This window comes from Onychostoma macrolepis, chromosome 07 (genome assembly GCF_012432095.1).
Source record: "Onychostoma macrolepis isolate SWU-2019 chromosome 07, ASM1243209v1, whole genome shotgun sequence".
Classification (NCBI taxonomy): Eukaryota; Metazoa; Chordata; class Actinopteri; order Cypriniformes; family Cyprinidae; genus Onychostoma; species Onychostoma macrolepis.
The window spans coordinates 12,830,835-12,853,379 of NC_081161.1; the positions used below are offsets into that span (position 1 = coordinate 12,830,835).

Sequence of the window (22,545 nt, forward strand, 5' to 3'; positions counted from 1 at the left end):
ATAAGATTTTCAAATCCACAATTCAAATCACAACAAATGAGGATGACAAAATTGAAATTTTTTTTTTTAAAAAGTCCTGTATTGTACTACCTGAAGACATCTTGGGCACGTGTGGGATTCAGTTTATTAAATAAAAAGTGGATGACAATGTAGAATGCCTCTTTGTTTGGCTTGTCAAACATGTTCCTGTCAAACAAACGAACAAATAAGTAACTACAATTACTATTATTATGTACTTTTAAAAGTTATATATACACACATACATACACACACATATATACACATACACAGTATATACATACATATTTAGGGCTGCACGATATATTGCATGCGATTGTCATGAGCATCTCGTCAGTAAAGCCGGTTCTGTGATTATTAATAAATCTCCATCACCTGTTTTCAAATGGAGCGGCATTTAATACACAGAGCCATAGTTCACCGATAAGCTACGCAATTCGCGCTCAGAATCGCAGTCCACCCACTTTAATCTACTAATCAACTAAATGGTCATTTTTATATAATAATGTTTAAATAATTCATTTATAATTTTATTTAATTATTTTATTTGTTTGTTAATATATATTGCCTTTAAAAATAAATAATAATAATAGTCATTTTAGTTGTTTGTTTATCACACACGTGTATACATACATACATACATACATACACACACACACGTACACTTGAGTGAAAGTACAATAAGTATTAAAAAAAAGTGGAAGCAACCTAACAAAAATAAAAATAAGGGAGAGGATATTCTTGTTTCGTGTTAAATTATCTTAATTACTTTCTTTCTTCAGATGAGCAAAGATTTTTTAGGGGGACCCATCTGTCTGCATATAATGCAAGTGTACAGGATGTCTAAAGATGGCGCTTCAAAAACTACACAAAGTGAAAGGACAGTTGATGAATCAATAAGCCTGTTTAAAAAAATAAATAAATAAAAAAAAAATACTCTCATGCTTGCTTTGTTTGTGGTTTTGAAGTGGTCCTTTAGGTGCATTATATGGACTAAAAACTTTTATGTTCATCTTAAGAAGTCATATACATCTGGAACATCATGAGGGCGATGATTGAGACAAATGTTATTTTTAACGCAGACCAGAAACATACTCCAGACAGAATACAAGTACGTGTTAAATTAATGATGAGTGACTTTATAGAATTAACACACACAAATAAACATAGCACAAATTTAGACTTTTAAAGATTAAAGGCCCGTACACACCAAGCACGATAACTATAAAAATAACGATAACGATAAAGATATAGTTCTAAAATTCGTTCTCGGAATTAAAGAATAGCGGAGTCCACACCACAACTGTAACGATAAAGGCACAGAGAAGCGATATCGTTGGAATGACTTTCAGAACGATTTTTTCCAGCTGATGAACAATAAAAACTTTGACACCCAACCAAAATCCATCCTGCTGTAATGAGCTCGAAAATTTAAAGCGGCAGACTAGTGTGCATTTAGAATAAACAGACAATATCATTCACTAACGTGTTACCGTGTTCAGCAGACTGAATGCGTCCAGACATTCTCCCTCTGACCATTCTGGGGGTTTTTTTTGCACACTAATTAAATGCATACAACTATACATTTTAAAATAGCTGTTCTTTAATAAAATAGCCCTGGGTGTAACATAACACATTTTTAAGGTAAAATTGTATTTAATTATTAATAAAATTTTATTAATAATTAAATACAATTTTAACTTAAAAATTGTGTTATGTTAGGGCAAACTGTTCAAGTGTTACCAAATAGAGTATTCTGGTGGAAATGTCTGACTTCTAATGAGAATACCTCATTTAATTAACTAATAATAATAATAATTATTATTATTATTATCATCATCTGATGATATTAAACATAGTATCCTTATCCTTACAAATGAGTTGTCACCGTTGTAAAGGCTGATCAGGATACAGCACACTGAGAAAAGTTGAGACTTGTTGAAAGCAAAAATATTTTTTTTTAAATGCAGCTGGATCAGTGTAATTAAGAAACGAATTATAACGTCAACTGTTATACGTATCTGACATGCTTATAAGCTATCGTTACATATAAACAACCCCAAAGGCCTGACGATTGCAGGCTAATGAAGAACAAGCTATTCAGTTGAGAGGGAAAAAAGATGAATTATACTTACATTCCTAGATTCAGATGTTTAATGTTTTTGCTAACTGTATCCGCTCTGAATTCGAGGCACAGGAGACACCACCATAAGTATTTACCGTTTGTTCTCTGTAATTTGGACATCTCGCATAATAGAGCAGCAGACGCTTGAGGATCATACAACAAACACGACTCAACGATTTACTGGACAAACAGTTTGCAAACTATCAATAATAACCCAATCACACCATACTAATCATTTTTATGCTTGGTCTAGCTGCGACAGGCTCACAAAACACTGAAAAATGTTTACATGTATTTACGAGCACAAACAACTTCCTTCTAACCGCCAAATTGTTTGAGCGAGTTCTGCTAAACGTCGCAAAACTTTGTCAGGACACGCTTTGTGTAATGCTGATTTATATCTATAATGGATAGGCTAAAGCAAAATGGCGAAGGCGTCATTCAGATTGGCGAAGGTCTATTCAGTGTGTTTATACATCTGCACGAAAATACGAGGGCTCGAGAGTGTTGTATGTATTGGCACACGACCATTAAGATTGGGCGGGACCTCGCTCGATTACGTTTTTATCCCTACTACGGCAAGCCGAAAAGATCAAATACGTCAACAACAAAATAGGACGCGTTCTTTGTTTCAGAAGCAGATTGTCTGAAGGAAATCCAAATCTACGCCAATCTTCTCTGCAGTCTTTGGATTCCGATGAGCCTACTGTTGATCGATTTAGACCGAGGGAGCGAGTCTGCTTTATATGCACACTTCAGGCCGCTCCATAGACCACAATGCAATACGACTATGACGTCATCGCAGATCGCGTTTATTTTATCCCCACCCCAAACATCTCTATAATATATAAATTATTTTTATTTATTTATTTGTTTATTTATTTATTTCACATTTATAACAGCCCGAGCATACCTATATACATATAGAATGCTGCACCAAACAAATTCGTAAGGAGAAAAATGTAAGCAATAAACCAACTCCATAGCGGATTCTGTGATCAAGGGCTCTTGGTACAGGGCTCCGCCAGTAGTGGGCACTCATGCAATATAATCAATGACGTACATCCGAGTAAACGAGACGGAGGGAAGTTTGCGAGTGAAGGGCATAAAAAAACCGAACTGGAACACAGCCCTAATCGGAACTCTCTCCAGCCTCTTCCTGTACACGTCGCTCTATGGCTAATGTGACGTATGCATTAGCCGGACAGCCACAGGAGTATAGGACTCAATTAAACCATGGAGACTCTCTTCAGCCTACCGTTTACTGTACTGGAATGTCCGAACATCAAACTTAAAAAACCGTCATGGCTACATATGCCTTCTGCAATGACTGTATATGCCGTCGTGATTGTTTCATATTTTCTCATTACCGGTGGTAAGAATTTTAAAGCCGTCTCAGGCTAAACTAGCATTCAGCTAACCCTTATCCTGTTGTGTGTGTGTGCGCGCGCGCGCACTTCTGCATAATCTTTTATCTACTAGTGAAAATTTACCGTAGATTCTTTGTGTATTAAAGTTTAATTTAATATGAATACGCATGCTTTCGTGTTTTGGCATATAATCTTGCGAGTTAGCCTGCTTTCTGTGACAGTGCTGTTATCAGTAATAAATCTCAAATTATACTGCACACCGTAGACATAATAACTTACTCTTCTGCTCCTGTCTACATATTACATGATTAAGAATGAAACGGAAGCTTATTATTATTTTATTATGTAAATAGCTAGATAAATGCTTTTAAGTGTGACATAACTCTGTCTCTGAATGATTGAACCGTACTGCGATCAATAGCACTGTCGTAATCTTTTAATTCCTTCAGGCATCATATATGATGTGATCGTTGAACCTCCAAGTGTCGGATCAATGACAGATGAACACGGGCATCAGAGGCCAGTGGCTTTTCTGGCGTACAGGTAAATGTTTTGATACGACTGGTCATCATAAAATCAGCCAGCTGGTGGCGCTTTAGATGTACTTGAGGCATATTGCCGTTTCACTTGTAAAATAAACAATAATTGAAACAATGATATATCTTATAAAATCCCAGTTATTGAGTCAACGTCTCCAAACTGTATCGTGAAATAGTAGTGCTGAATTATTGTATTCTCTTTTAAAGAGTGAATGGGCAGTACATTATGGAGGGGTTGGCCTCCAGCTTTCTCTTCACCATGGGAGGCCTTGGCTTCATAATTCTGGATCGCTCTAATGCGCCCAACATTCCCAAGCTCAACCGTTTCCTTCTGCTCTTCATTGGCTTTGTCAGTGTCCTGCTGAGCTTTTTTATGGCCAGAGTCTTCATGAGAATGAAACTACCGTAAGTCATTAAACTTTACATCAAACATTATTTATTTGTTTATATTGTATTACACTACCAGACCGAGGTTTGGACACACTACTCATTATTATTATTATTATTATTGGGTAGTTGACAAATAACTTCATCAATTCTTTCACTGCGTTTTTTTAACATTTTTACTGAACTGTACCATAAATTTTTCCTATGGTGTGACATAGCAAAAATTAAGAAAAAGAAAAAAAACCTCTTAATAATACATAAATAGCATGAGAGAGATTTATCTGCATTGTTAGATGCTTATTTTCATATAGCGCTATTTATTTAATATGAAATGATAATTAACATTTTTTCCCCCATGACTTGTTGGAAAATTTCAAAACTGCTGAAAATTATACCATTTTAAGTTGAGTGATATTTGTATCTTCCCTATTGCAATACTTAACTGTTTTTTTAAAGATATTTTGAGATTAAAACAAATGTGTTTATTTTGTGTGCGTCACACCATAGGCCATTACGTCACACTAAAGGACAGAAATGGTAGTTATTAAATTATTTCTATTTAATTTTGAACATGTCAAAGGAGAAGGAAAGTTTAATTTTGATACAAACATGTATTTTAAACAAAACAAAAAATTATTTTCATCAACAAAGATTCAGTCTGTTAGTCAACCAGTATGTTACTAAAACTCTTCTAATTTTCTGTCTATATTTTTGTGTCCTCTTTCTTCCACTAATTTCTCTCCCTCAATTATTTCTGTCTCAAAAGTATCATATTTTATCCTTATTTTCATGACACTTTATAACAGTACAAGTTTTCTGTAAAAGCATCAGAAAATAGTTTAATTAATGCAATTATTGCATTTAAGAACACTGAAAATGATCTTGCTATTCCAATCTAACCTGTCGTTAGTGGTTAGCAAGATACAGTTTTTAATTAAAAATATAATTTAGGGGTGTCACACCAAAGGACAACAAAACATAACACTTTTGTATTGGTTCTAAAAAAAAATTAATATTTGAACAATTCTGAGGCAAAAATGTTCCATGTGCACATGTCATGGGGTAACACGACCATGAATGGGGTCCTTCAACTAATTAAATTTTCTCTGGAATTGGTAGATTTAAAATCAGGATATGGTGTCACACCAGAGGACATGGTTTTCAGAGACAAAATGCATCAAGTTCCTACATTTTCAGAAATGTATGAATGAAAAAAATAATAGCCATTTACTAAAATAGACACTTGTACAATTATGACGGAGGTATTTATTAACATTGTTATTAGGGCTGGGCAAAAAAAAATTGATTTTTCGATTAATCGTTTTTTTTTTTAATGACGTCGATTCGATATCGATTCTCAAAAGCCGCGAATCGATCTTTTCTCGAATTTATTTCAGCACACATTTAAAACAAGATCTGATTAATGTGATTCTTATCATTAGTCTTCTCCACTAGATGTCACCCTTATTTACCGATGCGCGATGTTACAATAGAAAGCCTGTCATTCATTCAGTGTTTATCATGGCGGAGATACTGTTGACAAGAACCAAGAACAAAGCCATATGCGTGACTTGTAATGCTCAGGTGAAATGCTATAGTAATACTATAAATCTGTGGAAGCATCTGATATCACGCATAAGGCGCCATGATTTCCGCAATGAATGAATGGTGGATGGCGCGACGCACTGTTTTGTTTACTACACACTTAATAAGCGCGGACGACGCTCGCGGTGTTTTCATCTTCTGCCGTCTCACTATATGATGATATTAACACACTGCTGCTCTGAGAGTCTTTTCATTAGCATTTTAAGGTTTAATTTGAGAAAACTACCGTCATATCACATGATACACAGCAGCTGCAAGTTTCTCACGGCAACCTGTCAAAATAAAAGTTTAGTTTAACATTAAGAGCAGTCTTAAGACTCAATACTACTAATAAATATTAATATCTTTATTTTTAAAGGAATAATCCCATTTGTTTTCTTTTTAATTTTAACAGTAAACCTCTGTTGTGCAGCACTTCGTTTGCCAAAAAATAAAAGGGTTTAATTTTCATTTGATTAAGATAAATTAAATTAATGTTTTATGCCTTCATCTGATTACCAGAAAAATTAAGAACATTTTATAGGGCTCTATTATTGTTTAAGAAAGGACCCTATACAAAAAAAGAATAGGTTTAAAATACAGGCCTGTGGGTCTTAATTTCTTTTTATTAATTCACCATTTGTAAACTGCGTTTACTGTTCATTTTTTAGAAATAGTAATAGCTTTTGTCTTAAAACTATATTCACTGAATGTAATCAAAAAAATGGAGAATCGAATCGAGAGCTTGCGAATCGAAATCGAATCGAATCGGGACATCTGAATCGATACCCAGCCCTAATTGTTATGCTTCTTTTTTTTTTCTTTCATTAATAAAAGTTATGTAAATAAAAAGCTAATTTATTGAATCATGCTTGAGACAGTTACACCATAGGACAATTTTGAGATTTGGCTCAAAAATAAAAACAATCGAACAACACTGTCCTACATGGACCTGTTGTTATAAAAGCTGCAAAGAAATATTTAACCATTTACTGCATTTTAAATAACGACTATACTAATTATATTCATTTTTATCTTGTGGGACAATGAAAATGCCATGTCACATCAAAAACCCTATTATTATCATTATCATTATTATTATTATTATTCTCAGTATATTCCAGAGAGATAACAGCAGTGTTTTTGCACCGTTTCTTTAAAGCTGTATACATGTCGTCATATTATAGTTTTAGACCACAGTCTCTCTTGTCTTTTACCTTTGATGAACTCTCTATTTCTAATGATGATCTGAATGTGTTTGTCTTGCAGTGGTTATCTAATGGGTTAAAGCTGCGATATTGCAAATGCTACAGGCAGAGATGAAAGAGAACATACAGAAAACCATGTTTCAGTGCCAAGGACTACAGTCTCATTCAAAGCCTGATCAATTATTTCCACTGGAAGAATTTCCCTCACCTTTTTTTTTTTTTTTTTTCGCATACATACAATTTTGTCTAGTAGGACTCTTAACTTAATGGTTCATGAAAATGTGCTAAATTTACTTTTCAACATTGTTGATTAAAAACATTTCCTTGTAAAAAGTCCACAGGATGGTCAATATTATATTGATATAATCCATTTTGCATATCTCCTTATAACTGTTATTTTGTGGACAGCCTGTTCATAAATGTGGCTGCTTGATGTGCAGTTTTTTTTCTATAATAAATAAATACTTAAATTCAAATGTTTTGTGCTTTCAATGATTTTAAACTTAATACTTTATTATTTTATAACAAAAATGAATTGCTTATTTACAATAAAATCCTCTTAAATGTTGTATAATACTGTAGATTTAAAGTCTCGAATGTTATGTTTGCAGTGAAATGCATTTTACAAGGTATTGAAAACAAATTGTATCTTGCCATCATAATATGAGGGTTATATTTTTACCTTTTCCAAATACCCACACTTGTGGTCTTGGCCACTTGAGAGCGCATGCGCACAACAGGAAGTAAGTGCCCAAGACTGTCCCATTTCAGATGAATCACGCAGCACATTTTACTAACGTTTGCGCTCATCAAATTACTGGCATTTTCGCCATTATTTAACCCCCAAAAAAGCATGCATTAAACTATTTTGCGCTTGAAATGGCTGCAATTATTGTTGCTAGGAGGAGGCACAGAGCAGGTGGTAGAAAGGAGAGGATTTTTTCCACGCGTATTAATTTATTTTGAATGCCAGAAGAACACATTATCCAAACATATCGTTTGCCAAGCCATGTTATTTTTATTGTGCTTAGGGAAATAAAAGAGACTTGGAACCCTCAACTAGAAGTCATGCAATACCAGGTCTATCAAAACTTCTAGCAAACCTTTTTTTTTTTGACCTCCGATTCTTTTCAACGTACTGTGGCTTCTTTATTTCTTTATTGTTTATTTGCGACTACCCTAAAATTTACATTGTGCTCACTGGATTAATATGATTAACAAAATGTGTAAGAATCATCAAAGTTTGTTGGTCACAGAGATTATATTCTGCAATAATCCAAAAGCCAATAGAAACATCCTATTGGGTTTTGTAGCGGGAACAAGCGTGATACTAACCTCTGGATTGGCCTAAAAAATGTTATCACTGCAGCAGAATAAAAGTCTGAATAAAAACAGAACTGTACTGGGTCTTTGTTTTTTAGTTTAATAATATAAACTGATGATTATTTTTCTAAATGCCATTTTAAAAATTGTAAGAAAAGATCTTTCATTCTACACGATTTTCTTTCCCCCCTCCCCTAACGTGTTGCCTTTTATTTTATCTAGAGAGTGTTTTCCATTACCATCAGACAGGAATAATTCTCCAGCTGTTTTACTGTGGAAGACATCAGCAGAACCTGCTGAGTGAGCATTTGCTCAGGTATGCATACAGTTGAGCAGGCTGTTGCAAAACAAGCAGTGTTGAAGGTGCACTTAAAGTGCCTAATTTGGCGTAGATGCATGCAAACCATTACCTCAAAACCGCCCAGCACTAAAAATATGTCTCTCAATTCAATGGCCACAACACAGATAATGCCATGTAAACATGGCGATTTGTTTTTCTGAGGTCTTCTTGTGTTTTTTTCTTTTTTAGTGCTTTATAGGTCTCTAAAAAGCATGTGTGAAAGTTAAAACTGTTCTTAATGATCATATTGGATAGTTTTATTTTAATGAGAGGTATTTTTTCAAAACTCATAAACCAAAAACACTGTTACAGTTCTGACTGGCACCACTAAAATACAGTATATGGCAAAACAACCCTTATACAGTGTAGTTTTAGATCCATTAAAACATGGAAAAAGATAACGGATATAATTAAATAGTTTGTTGTTAAAAACAGTTAGTCTGTCCCCTGATGTTTCATTAGGTTTTTAGTCTCTTCTTGTTTTTTTTGTCATGAGGTAGTGTGCCAGTGTGATTGTGGCTGCTGCCATTTGAAGGATGAATGAGGCCATTTTCATCACTGGGTTCCTTGGGACCAAAATGTAAAGAACAAAATATCTTAGTTGTTTGATTTCCTTTGATTCTTGTAGCTTTTACATAACCTGCAAGATTACCTTTCTCTTAGTGTGTCCATTCTCTGAGATTACTGCTTCAGACATTTGGAGGCCCAAAGTATTTTCTAAGTCTAAGAAAAAAGAAGAAATCACAAATTTCCATGAGGTGTGTGAACGCATTAAACTAAGTTTCGAGTTACCAGAAGTACCTGTCAGAATTTGGTCAATCTTCTCCACGACGAGTTCAGCATCCTCTCTGGAGAAGCACATGGGAGGCTTGAACTTCAGAATGTTGCGGTGTGGGCCATCAGCACTGAGCAGTATCCGCTGCTCTTTTAGTCTTAAAAATATATATATAATATTTTACCCCTCTCCGTGCAGGTCTTTATATTATATAGTTCTTTTTTTAATGTGCTTTATTTTGTGGCTATAAGGAAAAAATATGTAACAAACCGTTTGCAAAGATGAAAGTGACTAAATATGTTGTATGGTATGCTAATAAACCTGTTAACCTTTGCTAAAAAAAAAAAAAAAAACTTTCAGAAATTCCTCTTTTATAGCATGACTTGCTCTGACCTGTAAATAACATCCTGAGCTTCAGCTGTGGCAGGTGTCCTCTTATCCCGGTTTCTTACCAGGTCCAACCCAATAAACAGGCCACGGCCCCTAGAAAAAAAAAAATATGACCTTCAGCTATGAACCTCCTGGCAATGTGCATTCTAGGCATACTTTCATCAGCACTATTACACACATATTATTGTTGCAAACAACCCCAGGGAAATTATTTACACAACTTGCAACATAAAGAGGCCAGGTAACTTCAACTTATGCAAACACAGGTTCAAGGTTCCACCGTGGCACATTATCACTCACATGGCCTCAATTCACACTGCAAATTTTGTTGGTGTATGCACAAAGAAACAATAGCTTTTAGGATCTAACCTTGTATAATCATCCAACTGATTTTATTATTTTAGAAGTTAAGACCGGGTAACCAACCTCACGTCACCCACTAAAGGGTGTCTTTTCTTCAGATCATCCAAAAGCTGAGTCAGGTAACCTCCGACGTGCAGGGCATTGCCTTGGAGATTTTCCTTCTCAATTACATCCAGCACTGCCAGTCCAATAGCACATGATACTGGGTTACCGCCAAACTAGAGGACACAAAGACATTCTTCAGCATCGTAAAAATTTCTAATCTAGGGTCCGCATCTGTTGCTCACACCTCTGTTAAAAATGCAGATAGTTTTCTTTTTTAAATAGGGTGTTGTTGTTTCAGTCTTAATCTGTATTTAACACAATATGTTTTATTTTTATTTTTTCTCCTCACTGTGTTGAAGTACTCCATTCCACATGACATGAAGCTTTCGGCAACCTCTCTGGTGGTGATCACACATGACATTGGATGGCCATTTCCAATAGGTTTTCCCATTGTAACAATATCTGGTACAAAATCGTCTCCCTGTAGCTGGAAGCCCCAGAAGTGGGTGCCCACCCTGCCAAAGCCCACCTGGACCTCATCAGCAATGAAAATGCCTCCAGCATTTCTCACATGCCTGTGGTACAGCCAAAGTTGTGGTATACACAAATTTGAATGTATGCTTATTTCAGAAAATTATTTCACATGATACATGCATTTTAAGACATTTCAATAGTTTGACAAATGCACACTTGGATCCAAGGTGTTTATAAATGGGCATACAATTATAGATAAAATAATATATTCATATTAGGCAAGCGATTTAAGACTAATATTTTTGGTGCATTTAAATATTTTTTTGTTTGTTGCATCTGTCAAATTAAAATTAGATTTAGGTAATAAAATTAGATTTAGGTGGCAGAAACTTTAAGAAAGTTTTAAAAAATTGAATGAAGGAGAGGAGAAGCAATCATGTAACTACAATGCTTTAACCAAGCACTTAGTAGTACATACTGTGCCACTTTCTGGAAGTAGCCCACTGGAGGAATGACCTGCCCTCCGCAACTCTGCAGTGACTCAGCGATAAAAGCGGCAATCTACACAAAAAAAGATCCCATGAGTTCCTTGTAGCCTAGTGGTTATACATGCAAGGATGAAGCATCCTTTTAAAAAGATGCTTTAGATGATTATGACACCACTGCCATGAGCAGAAAACAAGAGCTGAAGAAAGCAAACAGAAAGTTCACAGAGAACCTCAAGAGGAAAACGAAATATGAATACATCATATCATTTTGACACAGCAGCCATGGTGTTTGGGCAGTTTATTCATCAATCCTCACAGATTCATGTTAATTCTCATGTGTAAAGACCAATTATTTTTCCTGCAACAGAGGGTTAAGGGGCTCCTTTGGGCCTTGAGGAGGCAAGAGTAATTCCCGTCTTAGCTCAACCTGGAGAGAAGAGAAAAAGCAACAGGTGGAGAGCAGAGGAAATGCGGGGAGGGAAAAGGAAAGGATACAGTTTAAATGAATTGATGGAGAATTTAAAAGATCACACAAGAAACCAGAGAACTGAAAGATCCTGTCAATGAATTTAAGGCAAGACACTACATGCACTGGTCACTTTTGAGATTGTGGGTTGTTTGACTTTTTATAACAACATGATTGAAAACATTTATGAAAGCATTCCTACAAACATTAAACAATTGACAGTATTTTTCTGATCAGATGTATGGATTGATAAAAAAAAAAAAAAAAAGATCCAGTATTCCCTGTGTAAAAAACAAAGTGAAACAAAAATTTTGAACCTGGCTTTATCCAGTGTTCAGATTTAGTGCACTTAATTATATACTGCCTTATTTCTGTATTTAAACATTTCAGAAAACTTGTAATACAAAAAAAAAAGTTTGCAGTTGTTAATGTAATCAATCAGCTGGGGAACTACAGTGATGTCTGGTGTCTTGCCTTAAGACTGAATGATGTCAATTATGTCATATTATCACTGCAAATTATGAATTGTAATTTTAAGAAGAAAGGCTTTAAATAATGGACCAAAGTTTAAAAGTACAGTCAGTGAAGAATGCTGATTACTGTGGATGTTAAATAACTTCACTTACCTTACGTCCCTTTTTATGGGCCTGCTCGATTATATCTTTGACATTTTCAGCATAGGCAGTGGCAGGGTCAGGGTGGTCCTCACAGTATTTGCCTCTATAAATGTCTGGACTGAGAGCCTAAGGAATTATCACATTTATGAATAGTTCATCAAAATTTACAGTGCAGAAATAAATATTTTCACTATGTTGGCAAATTTAAATACAAAGAAATGTTGAAACAATGCTTTATAAAGGATGAAGTGACTATTTACTAATTCTTAACTATAATGATTCATAGTGTGCAGTTATTATAAAGTGTTATCAATTAATGCTATAATTTAAAAATAATTGTAAATGAACAATTTATGAATAGGTATATAGTTTATAAATATAAATGCTGCCTGTTAACAAAAAACTGTTATGGGTAGTCTTATCACTATTTGTGGAACGGTATTTCAGTGCCGTAGCAAGGATTACATTCAAGTCACAAGGCCCCTGGATTGTACTCTATTCCACTTTAAGCATGTAGCATAATGTCAACATTAGAGAAAAGAAAGACCAAGTGTCTTTAAAGACACTTTTCATAAAAAATACATGCTAAGTGGTTACGTATGCTGATGTGGCTCACTAACTCGTAACACAATACTGACTGATCACCACAGTCAGAGTAGAATGGGGTGATGACTGAGAGGCTAGTTTACACACACACACACACACACACACACACACCCCAACACATTCATCCATACATCCAGGTTTCAGTCTAAGGATTCCAAACTAATGGTTAACATGCATTCAAGTTATAAAAACATTTTTTCAAAGTAATTTGTTTTAACAAATATCATGAAACTATACAACCTCAAATTAAAGGAATAGTTTAATGAAAATTATGTCATCATTTACTCGCCCTCATATCATTCCAAACCTGTATAAGTTTCTTTCTTATGTTGAACACAAAAGAAAATATTTTTAAGAATTTTGAAGAACTAAACAGTTGTTGGTCCCTATTGATTCCCATAGTAGGAAAATAAATACTATGGAAGTCAATGGTGACCATCAACTTTTGATTACCAGCATTCTTCAAAATATATATATTTTTTATGTTCAATATAAGAAAAAAACTCATACAGGTTTGGAATGATATGAGGGTGAGTAAATAATGACAGAATTTAAATTTTTGAGGTGAATTACTCCTTTACTTGCCATGTCATTAAAAGGTCAAAGTTTTTTTTTTTAAGAATTGTATTTTTCTTCATTGTGATATAAAGACAAATTATCAAAACTAATTTTAATTCAGAAATGAAATACATGCCCATGGAAGAAGCGTATTCAAGTCATTGCATATCTATGATAGCAGCACAGAAGTTACTTGACCATCAAATGAGCATATTGTATTTATTTCTAAAGTTTCTGAAAGATCATGTGACACTGGACTAATGACTGCTGAAAATTGCTATCACAGCAATAAATTACATTTCACGAAGAAAACAGCTGTCTTTACATTGTAATAATATTTCACAATATTACTGTTTTGCTGTATTTTTGATCAAATAAATACTGAAAAACAGAAAGAGACATTAGAAGCTGGGCTGCACAATATTACTTGGCCACCTCTGAACAGTTTTTGACTTCAAGAATAGTGTCTGAACACTTTGTGCATGTGACCTTATGCCAAATCCAATATGTCAAACGTCTCATGTTGCAACACTCACCACGTGCACATGTTGGCTTGGCTCTGCACCAGCCATCTGATGAAACTTATATGGACTGATATCAATGAGTGATGACACATGACCATGGTAGGCACTGCAGGGGAAGCACACTGATTGAAAAATTTGCAAGAATCAACAGAACAAAGTTCCACTATGTTTGAGAGGGCTTAAGTTATCTAATCTTCTAATGATTCTTTCGCTTATCAGTGTAAACTGTGGCGCAGGGGGAAAAAAAGCAAAAAAACAAAAACAGCAGCAATAGATCACATGCAATATTTTTGAAGGAATATGACGTTCATTTAAATGAAACCCAAAGACCAGGTGATGCATTCTTTTGCACAGCAAGATTTTGCATACCAAGGCAGATGCTGACTATGCATATCCATAAGCAAAACAAGGTGAGTTTTCTCCACAGTATGTCTAGATACAAGACGTAAGATTGTTAATATTTAAGCTGTGAGCTTCACGCTTCTAAGAAATTGGTTACTGTTTAGATCCCAGTGCAGAGAAAGAAGAGGCACAGACAGTGTGCTGTTGACTTACTTCTCTAGTGTGATGATGTCTTTGTGGCCAGTGTACTGCCAGGCCAATCTCAGGGCCAGATCATTTGCCTCAGACCTAGATGTCAAAACAGAATAGTCGATCCTGGGTTTGAATCACCATGTGCCATACTGACTTGGTTATCAAGTGGCTGCCTTCAACAATGAAAACAAATAGTGCTACCCTAGTGAAAATAAATATACTTAAATGTATTTTAAATACATTTATTTCATGTTACAAATACATTTTCATATTTATGTACTTACCCTGCAATTGTACTTTTGGTATAATAAACTGGTATACTTAAAGTCTGCTAAACAAATCTTGAACTTAATGCACTTCAATTGTGTGGAAGTAGTGCTGAAGTCCAATTAAAGATAAACTTAGTATATTTGATTGTGCTAAAGTGGAACTATTGCAACTTCAGGTACACTTTAAATATTTTGAATTTAAAGACCAATATTATTCAAAGATCATGCAATCCTCAACAAAAATGACATTAAAACACATTTTAGACTTAAAATTAAGAAATGTGCATTGTGCACAAGTACGTCAAATAAAGTTTAATTATCATTTTTATATCAGTATATATTTTTATATTAAGTCTCGAGTTATCTGTCAGTAAATACATTAATAGATTTGAACTATACTTGGTGTGAAATAAATGTATTTTAAATATATTACTTTTTTTTACTAGGGTACCTAGCCAGCAATAAGCATTAAGCTGTCCAGCCAACAATCAGTAATTACAACATCTGGGCTGCATGCTAGTCTACATGACCAGAGAAGTACACAAAATATGTGGCTCTTCTGTTTACAAAAATGCAGTAACTACCTATCTGCTCAATGGGGTGATTGAGCATTCTTTTAGGTCAAACAGGTGGTATATGGTCTGTATGGACTGCCTGAGAATGAGTTGACCCTGACGCCTACCCTGAGTTGACAAAGTAGCACACAGAGAGCTTTTCAGGAAGAGTGGCTTGGAGACGTTGAGCATATAGGACCAGATTGTCATGTAGGAAGCGAGAGTTGGTGTTGAGAAGCTCCATTTGCTTTGCTCCTGCTTCAACCACATCTGGATGGCAATGACCCACTGGAAGACAACACAGAAAAAAAAAAAAAAAAAAAAGGTTAAATGAATAATTAAGAAAAATATTTTTCCTTTATCTTCAGAGTCCTTATTCGGAATTAATGTATCATGGGAATCTTTAATCCCATTAAAGCAGCAATGGCAACAAAAAAAGTGTGAATTAATGTACTTAATTTAGGCTACTTAAGTATTTTATTGGGAAACCTTGCTCAAATTATTGTAACAGAATACTTGAACTTTTACTCATTTACATTTTACAAGGAAAACATTGTACTCTTTACTCACAATTTCACTTACAATTTCACTCAGGCATTTAAAATACAAAGTAAATATTTTGCAGGTCATGATGAATATATATTGTTCTAACATTAACATCTGTGACTTGCTGTTGATTGCCAGATGATAGAATGTTCAACATTCTCTGTAAAAACAAATGCTGAACATGCAGTGGAATGTGTAAAATTGTCTTTTTGAGGTAGGGCTACTTTACTAAGTAGAGGAATTCTAGTAATTACTGTGGGACAAGTTTGTCAACAGTACTTCATGAATAGTCTGTGTTTTTGTTATTCAGTAGTTTTTGCGTTTTCCCGTAACCGGTTATGCAATAGATTTTGTGGTGGTTCTGTTTCAAATTTTATAATAATACACAATAGCGTGCTTAAAAATATGACAAATGCAATTCAAAAGGTCTATGACATCAATAGATATCATCAACAGTTAATTGAGATAGCCTACATCCCAAAACTGGTGTACATTGCGTTTTACATGAGTGATTTCGCTCACAGATCTTATATACCTTTTTTATGTATTTTTTTATTTTTGACAACTGCAATTTCCCCTTAAAATGGCATACCATGTGCAACGTTATTTATACAATCCAGGTATTTCTCATCTTTTTCGTTGTACATGTACTGTCCTCTTGCCTTCGCAATCTTGATAGGGTCATGACTGAAGAACACTTTGCAGGACGGACTATATATGGAGGGAAATGCAAAGAGAAGAAAACATAATTAAAAAAAAAAATCCATAAATCTAAACGAAAAACTAAGAATAAAGAAACTTTTCAGATCCTTTTTTCATCATGACAGGTACCAGTGTGAACTTTCTCTAGCCAACATTCAATTAGCCTAAGTAACCAAGTTCCGTTAGCTGCAATACAGACTACTCATCTCAAATATCCTGTTATTAAGTCAGTGAATATGGTGTTCTGATGTTTTTAACATCAAAATCGCCACTTAACAGTAGACATTAGTCCGTACGTAATAACTGTAATGTCTCCTTACCCAACATGTTTCTTTCGGAGATCGATAGTTTTCTGCTTATCTAAATTTTCCGTTGCCATTTCTGTGCCTGTAGGTGCTCACAAACGCTTGTGACTGTTACTGGAGATAGAAAGAGAAGAGAAGATGTGTGCGCAAGAGAGAGAGAGAGAGAGAGAGAGAGCGAGCGAGCTATCCATTCAATTAATGTATGTGCACGTGTGTGTGTGTGTGTGTGAGAGAGAGAGAGAGAGAGAGAGAGAGAGAGAGAGAGAGAGAAGGGGCCGAAGGGAGGAGGTGGCTGTTGTGGGTGGGACAGACCCTGAAGATAACGTCAATGTCATTTCAGTTACTATTGCAAAAGTGGACTGTTCGCTGCACCGTGAATGTAGATTAATAAAGACACATGGAGAAACAGAATTTATTTGGCTCCAACAGAATATCATACAGCATGGGTTTAAAACGAAGTGTCTAGAGCCATTACAACAATGAACAAATTGAAATTCCTAGTCGTTAACATGGCAAAACAACAACAATTAAACGAAAATGAAAGAAATGAAGAAAGTGAAGAATTGAGTAACAAAAATTTTGGCTAAAATGACATTAGTAATAATTTGATAATTGTGGGCTACCAAATTATGTACAAGGTAAATCAAATAAACAGTTGAAACACTGTTTAAACACATTTATAGACACCAAAATTGTAGATTGACATAAATTACAAGGATTAAGAAAAAATCTTTTTTTTTTTTTTCTTGCAATAAACACATTTTGGCTAAGAAAATGAAAACAAAACAAGGAAATGTTTCATTCAAAACTGCACTAAAAATAAACAAATTTTAAAAAGCTGAAAGACAAATGTATCTCCCTCCCTGCCTTCTATACAAACACTCTTGTAAAGAAAGGTTTTGTGACATTGTCGTAGTACTAGTAATAATAGCCTAAATGGACACATATTAAATATTTATGAAAACGCCTACAAATGGCTTAAAAAGGAAGGAAAGGAAATTATGTGACTGGTATGCATGCACATTAACAGTGACACTTATCAGTTTAAAAACAAATATTAAAAAAATCCAGCTTAGCCATTACTGTTTTCAGTCTTGTTTGTAACGTTATTCTGTACGGTTAAAACAAGTGTATCCCCAGTGCCAACATAAATGTAATTCTTACAAATTACAAAATGGTAACAGATATTAATATTAATTTGTGTAATCGGTGCACATTACATCAATACATAAAAAGAAATAGAAATCGCACTTTAAACAAATAAATAAAAAAAACAAAAAAAACTGCACACCCATATTCCTCTATACACATATTAATCTACATTTAATGAAAAAAAGAGATGTAGAGAAAGGACTCCTTCAAATTTCCAGTCAATATTTCACTAAATTCGTGTCATTTGAATTGATGTTTAGTGATATATTTAATGAACTGTTTTTTTTTTAAATAAATTTTTTAAAATACAAGATACAGTTTCAATACAGTTGGGAAACTTATGTTTTAAAAAAAATAAAAAATAAAAAACCTACTATAATCATCACATAATCATATGTCTGAGCATGACTTACAACCTTATGGAGAAAGGTCTTTCCACTTTCATATTATGAGGAATGCTCGTTAATAAACCAACTTGCTATTTTAAGAATAAAACATGTTGCTATATATAAAGTTGGGGTAAAAAGAAAAGAAACCACTAAGAAAAAAATCACTTACCCTTCCTTATGAATAACTATTGAATTCAGTACATACAAAACTACTTTCAGTATAACTATGTCTGCATTGTTCTTATGATCTTAAATGCCCATTAGAGGTTGAGAAAATCAGGACCATAATCCTGCCACCTCCAGCCAGAAAACACATTATAACACCAGCAATGCTGTGATCATACTGTATATGTTTTAATGTATCTACTGTGTCTGAAGCCCGTTAAGAAAGTTCAAAGTATAATGGTCAAAATGGTTTTAAATCTGTAAAAAATAAATTAACAAAATTATGCAATTTTGCACTCTGGAATGTAGCAGTGCTGGCTGATGATAAACACTGCTGATTTAGGATTAAGGCTCTCGATGACTGCTGTATGTTTGCATCTTGTACTGTACATCAACAATGTATTTGATGCTTATTAATACTGATTGCTTTAGAATGCTGTTGTTATGGTTACTCAGAATAACAATACCACAAAACCACAGTATGTCCCATTTGTCAAATTTTCCTTTGACACCCAACGAAAGTCTTTAAGAATGTAAAACTTTCAGCTCCAACAATACATAAACAGCATTTTTAACCTTAATATAGCTGCAAAAGAATGCACTAAAATGTCATATTTACAACTCATAGCATAGAGAAGTAGTAACTATTTCCAACAAAGGAATGAATAACAAATGACTTTAGGCACAAAGGCTATAATACACAAAATGAGCAAATAAAAAAAATAAAAATAAGCAAAAAGTCATAATGAAAGAGATGGCATCCTACTGTTTTCAGTTGATCAGACTGTGTAGCTCACTGCTACAAAAAGAGCCCCACTGAAGAGTGAACAAAAAAAGGTTTGCAGATGGAGTGATGAATGTAGAAACTTTCCATGCATCACGTACACCATCCAATAATAAAGATTTCTGAGTTTCAGTTGCCTGCTTACTCTTGAGAGTAACCAGATGGTGCATCTTGTGTCCTGCTATTTCCATAATTTGAGTATTTAAGTTGTCACTCTCACTACAAGGTGAGAGTTAAAAAACAGCAACACCGAGGCACATGAGGGCCAGTTGCCACACTGACCTCTGCAATAAAGAAATCCAGCAATCAATCACAATTCTTACTTTCTCAAGCCACCAGCCAAGGCGTGACACCCTTCAAAAAGTGAAAAAAAAGAGAAAAATTAACCCCCTTTAGAGTAACACATATTTTTTTGAATCAACAAAGACTGACAGGTAGTTAGTGATTTACAGAAGCCATATACTTTGACCACACTACAAAGTGATATGTACATGCTTGTTTCGGGGTGTGTGGATGGAGTCTTTAGTCTTTTAAGCTGATAGTATGGATTGGTGTTAACACACTAAACACACAAAGATCTTGTTCAAGACTCAAAGCCGATCCCTCCGTTGCCTCCTCTTTCTTCTTTTCAGTTAATCCTGTTAGTCTGTTTTGGTATCCACTCTCATTCTGGGTCATGCAAATCAGGGTAAACACGCCCTTGTGAATAGTCTCTTACAGGTCAAGACTTTAAATTCCACAGTGCTGATGTGAATGTAACACACGTTGCCATGAGCACACTGAAATGACAAGAACAGCTACGTGAAAGCTTCATGACGTTCTCTTCCCGGAATTAAAAAAATAAAAATAAAATATATACAAAAAAGTGAAGCCTTATTTACAAACTCCATGCGTTTTGTGTTAGACCGATCACTGCAAAGAAAACACAAAGACACGTACGTTTTAATATAAAAAGGGAAAGAGTTTCAAAGGCCAAAGGATGTGAGCTACCACTCAATTGCTTACAGTGGTGGCCCAAATTAATAGAACACTTGGCATATTTAAAAGGTTTCAGTTGTTTTTGATGAATTGGCAATTATAATACCCATAAAACAAATAAAATAACTACAAGGTCATCATTATGCTCTATAAACCATAGAGTAGAGCCATTATAAAGAGATTTAGCTCATTTTCCTTCCAAAAACAAGCTAGATCTATTTCACTGTCAGTACCTATGTTCCTGCATAATTGCCTCCCAGAACGGTCTGCCACGACTGCGTTCGAAGTGCAAGTAATTTATTATATTTGAGAACTATTATAATCAGTGGCTATAATCGTGAGATGCAGTCTAAAAGTACTCTTTAAATCATGATGCCAGTTCACACCAGAACTGGAAGGGGAGAGGTAGGAAAAAGACATTTTCACACAGCCAAGTGAAGCATCTAAAAATTCTCAGTCTTAAGGACCAAAGAAAGACCTCATGAGAACTGCATGACAAGATCAACACCACAATGACTAATGGTGCAACAGTGTTTTCAAGAACTGTGCATTGAAAACAGAGAAGAAGGGCTTGTTGGCAGAATAGCAGCAAAGAAACCATCACTGAAAGAGAAAAATAGAGTGAAACGCCTACAATTTGCAAAAGAACACAAGAAATGAACAAAGGAAGTTTAGCATAAAGTGTTATGGACTGATGAGTCAAGTTTGAACAGTTTGGCAACAAGCGAAGGGTGTATGTTCGACGGGCGGAGGGGGAGAGATATAAAAATGAGTTTCTCTTGCCAACAGTTAAACACAGAGGGGGTAGTATTATGGTGTGGGGTGCCATTTCAGCCTCAGGAACAGGTGACTTATTGAAAATTAAGAAAGTATACCACAACATTCTGGTGAGGCACGGAGTACCATCTGGGAGTCATCTTATTGGGCCTGGATTTATTTTCCATGAGGACAATGACCCTAAACATTCTTCTACTATTGCCGGAAAAATCTGTGATGGAAGGAATCTGTTATGGACTGATGGACTGGCCCCCTCAAAATCTGAACCTCAACCCCATCGAGCAAATTTGTGGCAAGTTGGAAAATAAACTGGACATATCTGTCGTACATTCAAAGGAAAGCCTTTGGCTTGAGTTGCAGAAGGCATGGAATAACATTAGTGTTGAAGTTCTCAGGAAATATATTGACACTACTATTCCAGAGAGATGTTCTGCTGTAATTTCTGCAAAAGGTGGACATACCAAATATTAAAGTTAAAAGTGGATAAAAACAGTACGACTCGCATCACCCAATATTTGTTGTGCTTAGAGCAAACATCTGCATGTTTCGTGAACATTATGAAATGAAATCATGTTTTGGAGGCAAAAAAGGTCAATATTTTCAGATCTGTCAGGTGTTCTAATAATTTTGGCCACCACTGTATATATGAATAAAAAATGTCATGTTGTCGACAAAGCTGTGGAATTGATACCTAACATGTAATCACACTTTAAAGAATATCTATAGGATTTTTGAGGATCTTCTTAAACTTACCTTCTGCCAACATCCAGGCATTGGGAGTCCATCTGGACCCTATAGTGGAGAAAAGAAATATTATATATTACTAATATATTAATAGTATATAAATATTAAATTTATATATCAATATTTGAAAGTTAACAAGGCTTTCAAATATTGATATATAAATTTAATATTTATATATCAATATTTATACAGTGAGGAAAATAAGTATTTGAACACCCTGCTATTTTGCAAGTTCTCCCACTTAGAAATCATGGAGGGTCTGAAATTGTCATCGTAGGTGCATGTCCACTGTGAGAGACATAATCTAAAAAAAAATCCAGAAATCACAATGTATGATTTTTAACTATTTATTTGTATGATACAGCTGCAAATAAGTATTTGAACACCTGAGAAAATCAATGTTAATATTTGGTACAGTAGCCTTTGTTTGCAATTACAGAGGTCAA

The 22,545-nt window shown here is 34.7% G+C and overlaps 4 protein-coding genes across 10 annotated transcripts in view; 1 reads left to right on the top strand and 3 right to left on the bottom strand.

Moving 5' to 3' along the window:
- haus6 (HAUS augmin-like complex, subunit 6) overlaps positions 1-2,918 on the bottom strand; it is a 30,224-nt gene extending 27,306 nt beyond the window's left edge. For 2 of the 4 annotated variants that reach the window (XM_058781117.1, XM_058781115.1), the window contains exons 1-2: positions 2,154-2,917; positions 91-186 (exon numbers count right to left, since the gene is read on the bottom strand). In XM_058781117.1, the coding sequence (XP_058637100.1) occupies positions 91-186; positions 2,154-2,263 (206 nt within the window). In that variant the 5' untranslated portion in view covers positions 2,264-2,917. Of the gene's footprint in view, positions 1-90; positions 187-302; positions 394-2,153 lie in introns of all 4 variants that reach the window. The other 2 variants (XM_058781119.1, XM_058781116.1) reach the window with 2 other exon arrangements.
- A 305-nt stretch (positions 2,919-3,223) lies between these two features.
- ostc (oligosaccharyltransferase complex subunit) lies at positions 3,224-7,707 on the top strand. The gene is made up of 4 exons (XM_058781126.1): positions 3,224-3,518; positions 3,963-4,056; positions 4,260-4,457; positions 7,293-7,707. The coding sequence occupies exons 1-4, from the start codon at positions 3,380-3,382 to the stop codon at positions 7,309-7,311; spliced, it is 450 nt and encodes a 149-aa protein (XP_058637109.1). The 5' UTR covers positions 3,224-3,379; the 3' UTR covers positions 7,312-7,707.
- A 1,429-nt stretch (positions 7,708-9,136) lies between these two features.
- etnppl (ethanolamine-phosphate phospho-lyase) lies at positions 9,137-17,314 on the bottom strand. Of its 2 annotated transcripts, XM_058781123.1 has the most exons (13): positions 17,126-17,314; positions 16,696-16,814; positions 15,686-15,845; positions 14,756-14,830; positions 14,213-14,306; positions 12,522-12,638; positions 11,420-11,502; positions 10,817-11,042; positions 10,486-10,640; positions 10,063-10,152; positions 9,696-9,826; positions 9,547-9,617; positions 9,137-9,460 (listed from the first exon to the last, which is right to left on the bottom strand). In XM_058781123.1, exons 1-13 carry the CDS (start codon positions 17,182-17,184, stop codon positions 9,353-9,355), a joined length of 1,488 nt encoding a protein of 495 aa, XP_058637106.1. In that variant the 5' UTR covers positions 17,185-17,314; the 3' UTR covers positions 9,137-9,352. The 2 variants fall into 2 exon arrangements, with proteins under 2 accessions (XP_058637106.1, XP_058637107.1); XM_058781124.1 differs by lacking the exon at positions 17,126-17,314 and having other exon boundaries at positions 16,639-16,756.
- Positions 17,315-17,508: 194 nt separating this feature from the next.
- The window catches only part of LOC131543604 (collagen alpha-1(XXV) chain), a 471,411-nt gene continuing 466,374 nt past the window's right edge, over positions 17,509-22,545 (bottom strand). For 2 of the 3 annotated variants that reach the window (XM_058781121.1, XM_058781120.1), the window contains 2 exons: positions 22,109-22,147; positions 17,509-19,954 (listed from right to left, as the gene is read on the bottom strand). In XM_058781121.1, coding sequence (XP_058637104.1) covers positions 19,928-19,954; positions 22,109-22,147 — 66 coding nt within the window. In that variant the 3' untranslated portion in view covers positions 17,509-19,927. Of the gene's footprint in view, positions 20,380-22,108; positions 22,148-22,545 lie in introns of all 3 variants that reach the window. The other variant, XM_058781122.1, reaches the window with a different exon arrangement.

Coding starts and splice junctions, on each gene's coding strand:
- ostc (XM_058781126.1), top strand. CDS start 3,380: ATGGAGACTCTCTTCAGCCTACCGTTTACTGTACTGGAATGTCCGAAC. Junction 3,519..3,962: donor ATATTTTCTCATTACCGGTG/GTAAGAATTTTA, acceptor TAATTCCTTCAG/GCATCATATATGATGTGATC. Junction 4,057..4,259: donor GTGGCTTTTCTGGCGTACAG/GTAAATGTTTTG, acceptor TCTCTTTTAAAG/AGTGAATGGGCAGTACATTA.
- etnppl (XM_058781123.1), bottom strand. CDS start 17,184: ATGGCAACGGAAAATTTAGATAAGCAGAAAACTATCGATCTCCGAAAG. Junction 14,307..14,755: donor GACATCATCACACTAGAGAA/GTAAGTCAACAG, acceptor CTTCCCCTGCAG/TGCCTACCATGGTCATGTGT. Junction 10,153..10,485: donor CCTTTAGTGGGTGACGTGAG/GTTGGTTACCCG, acceptor TTTTTTTTCTAG/GGGCCGTGGCCTGTTTATTG.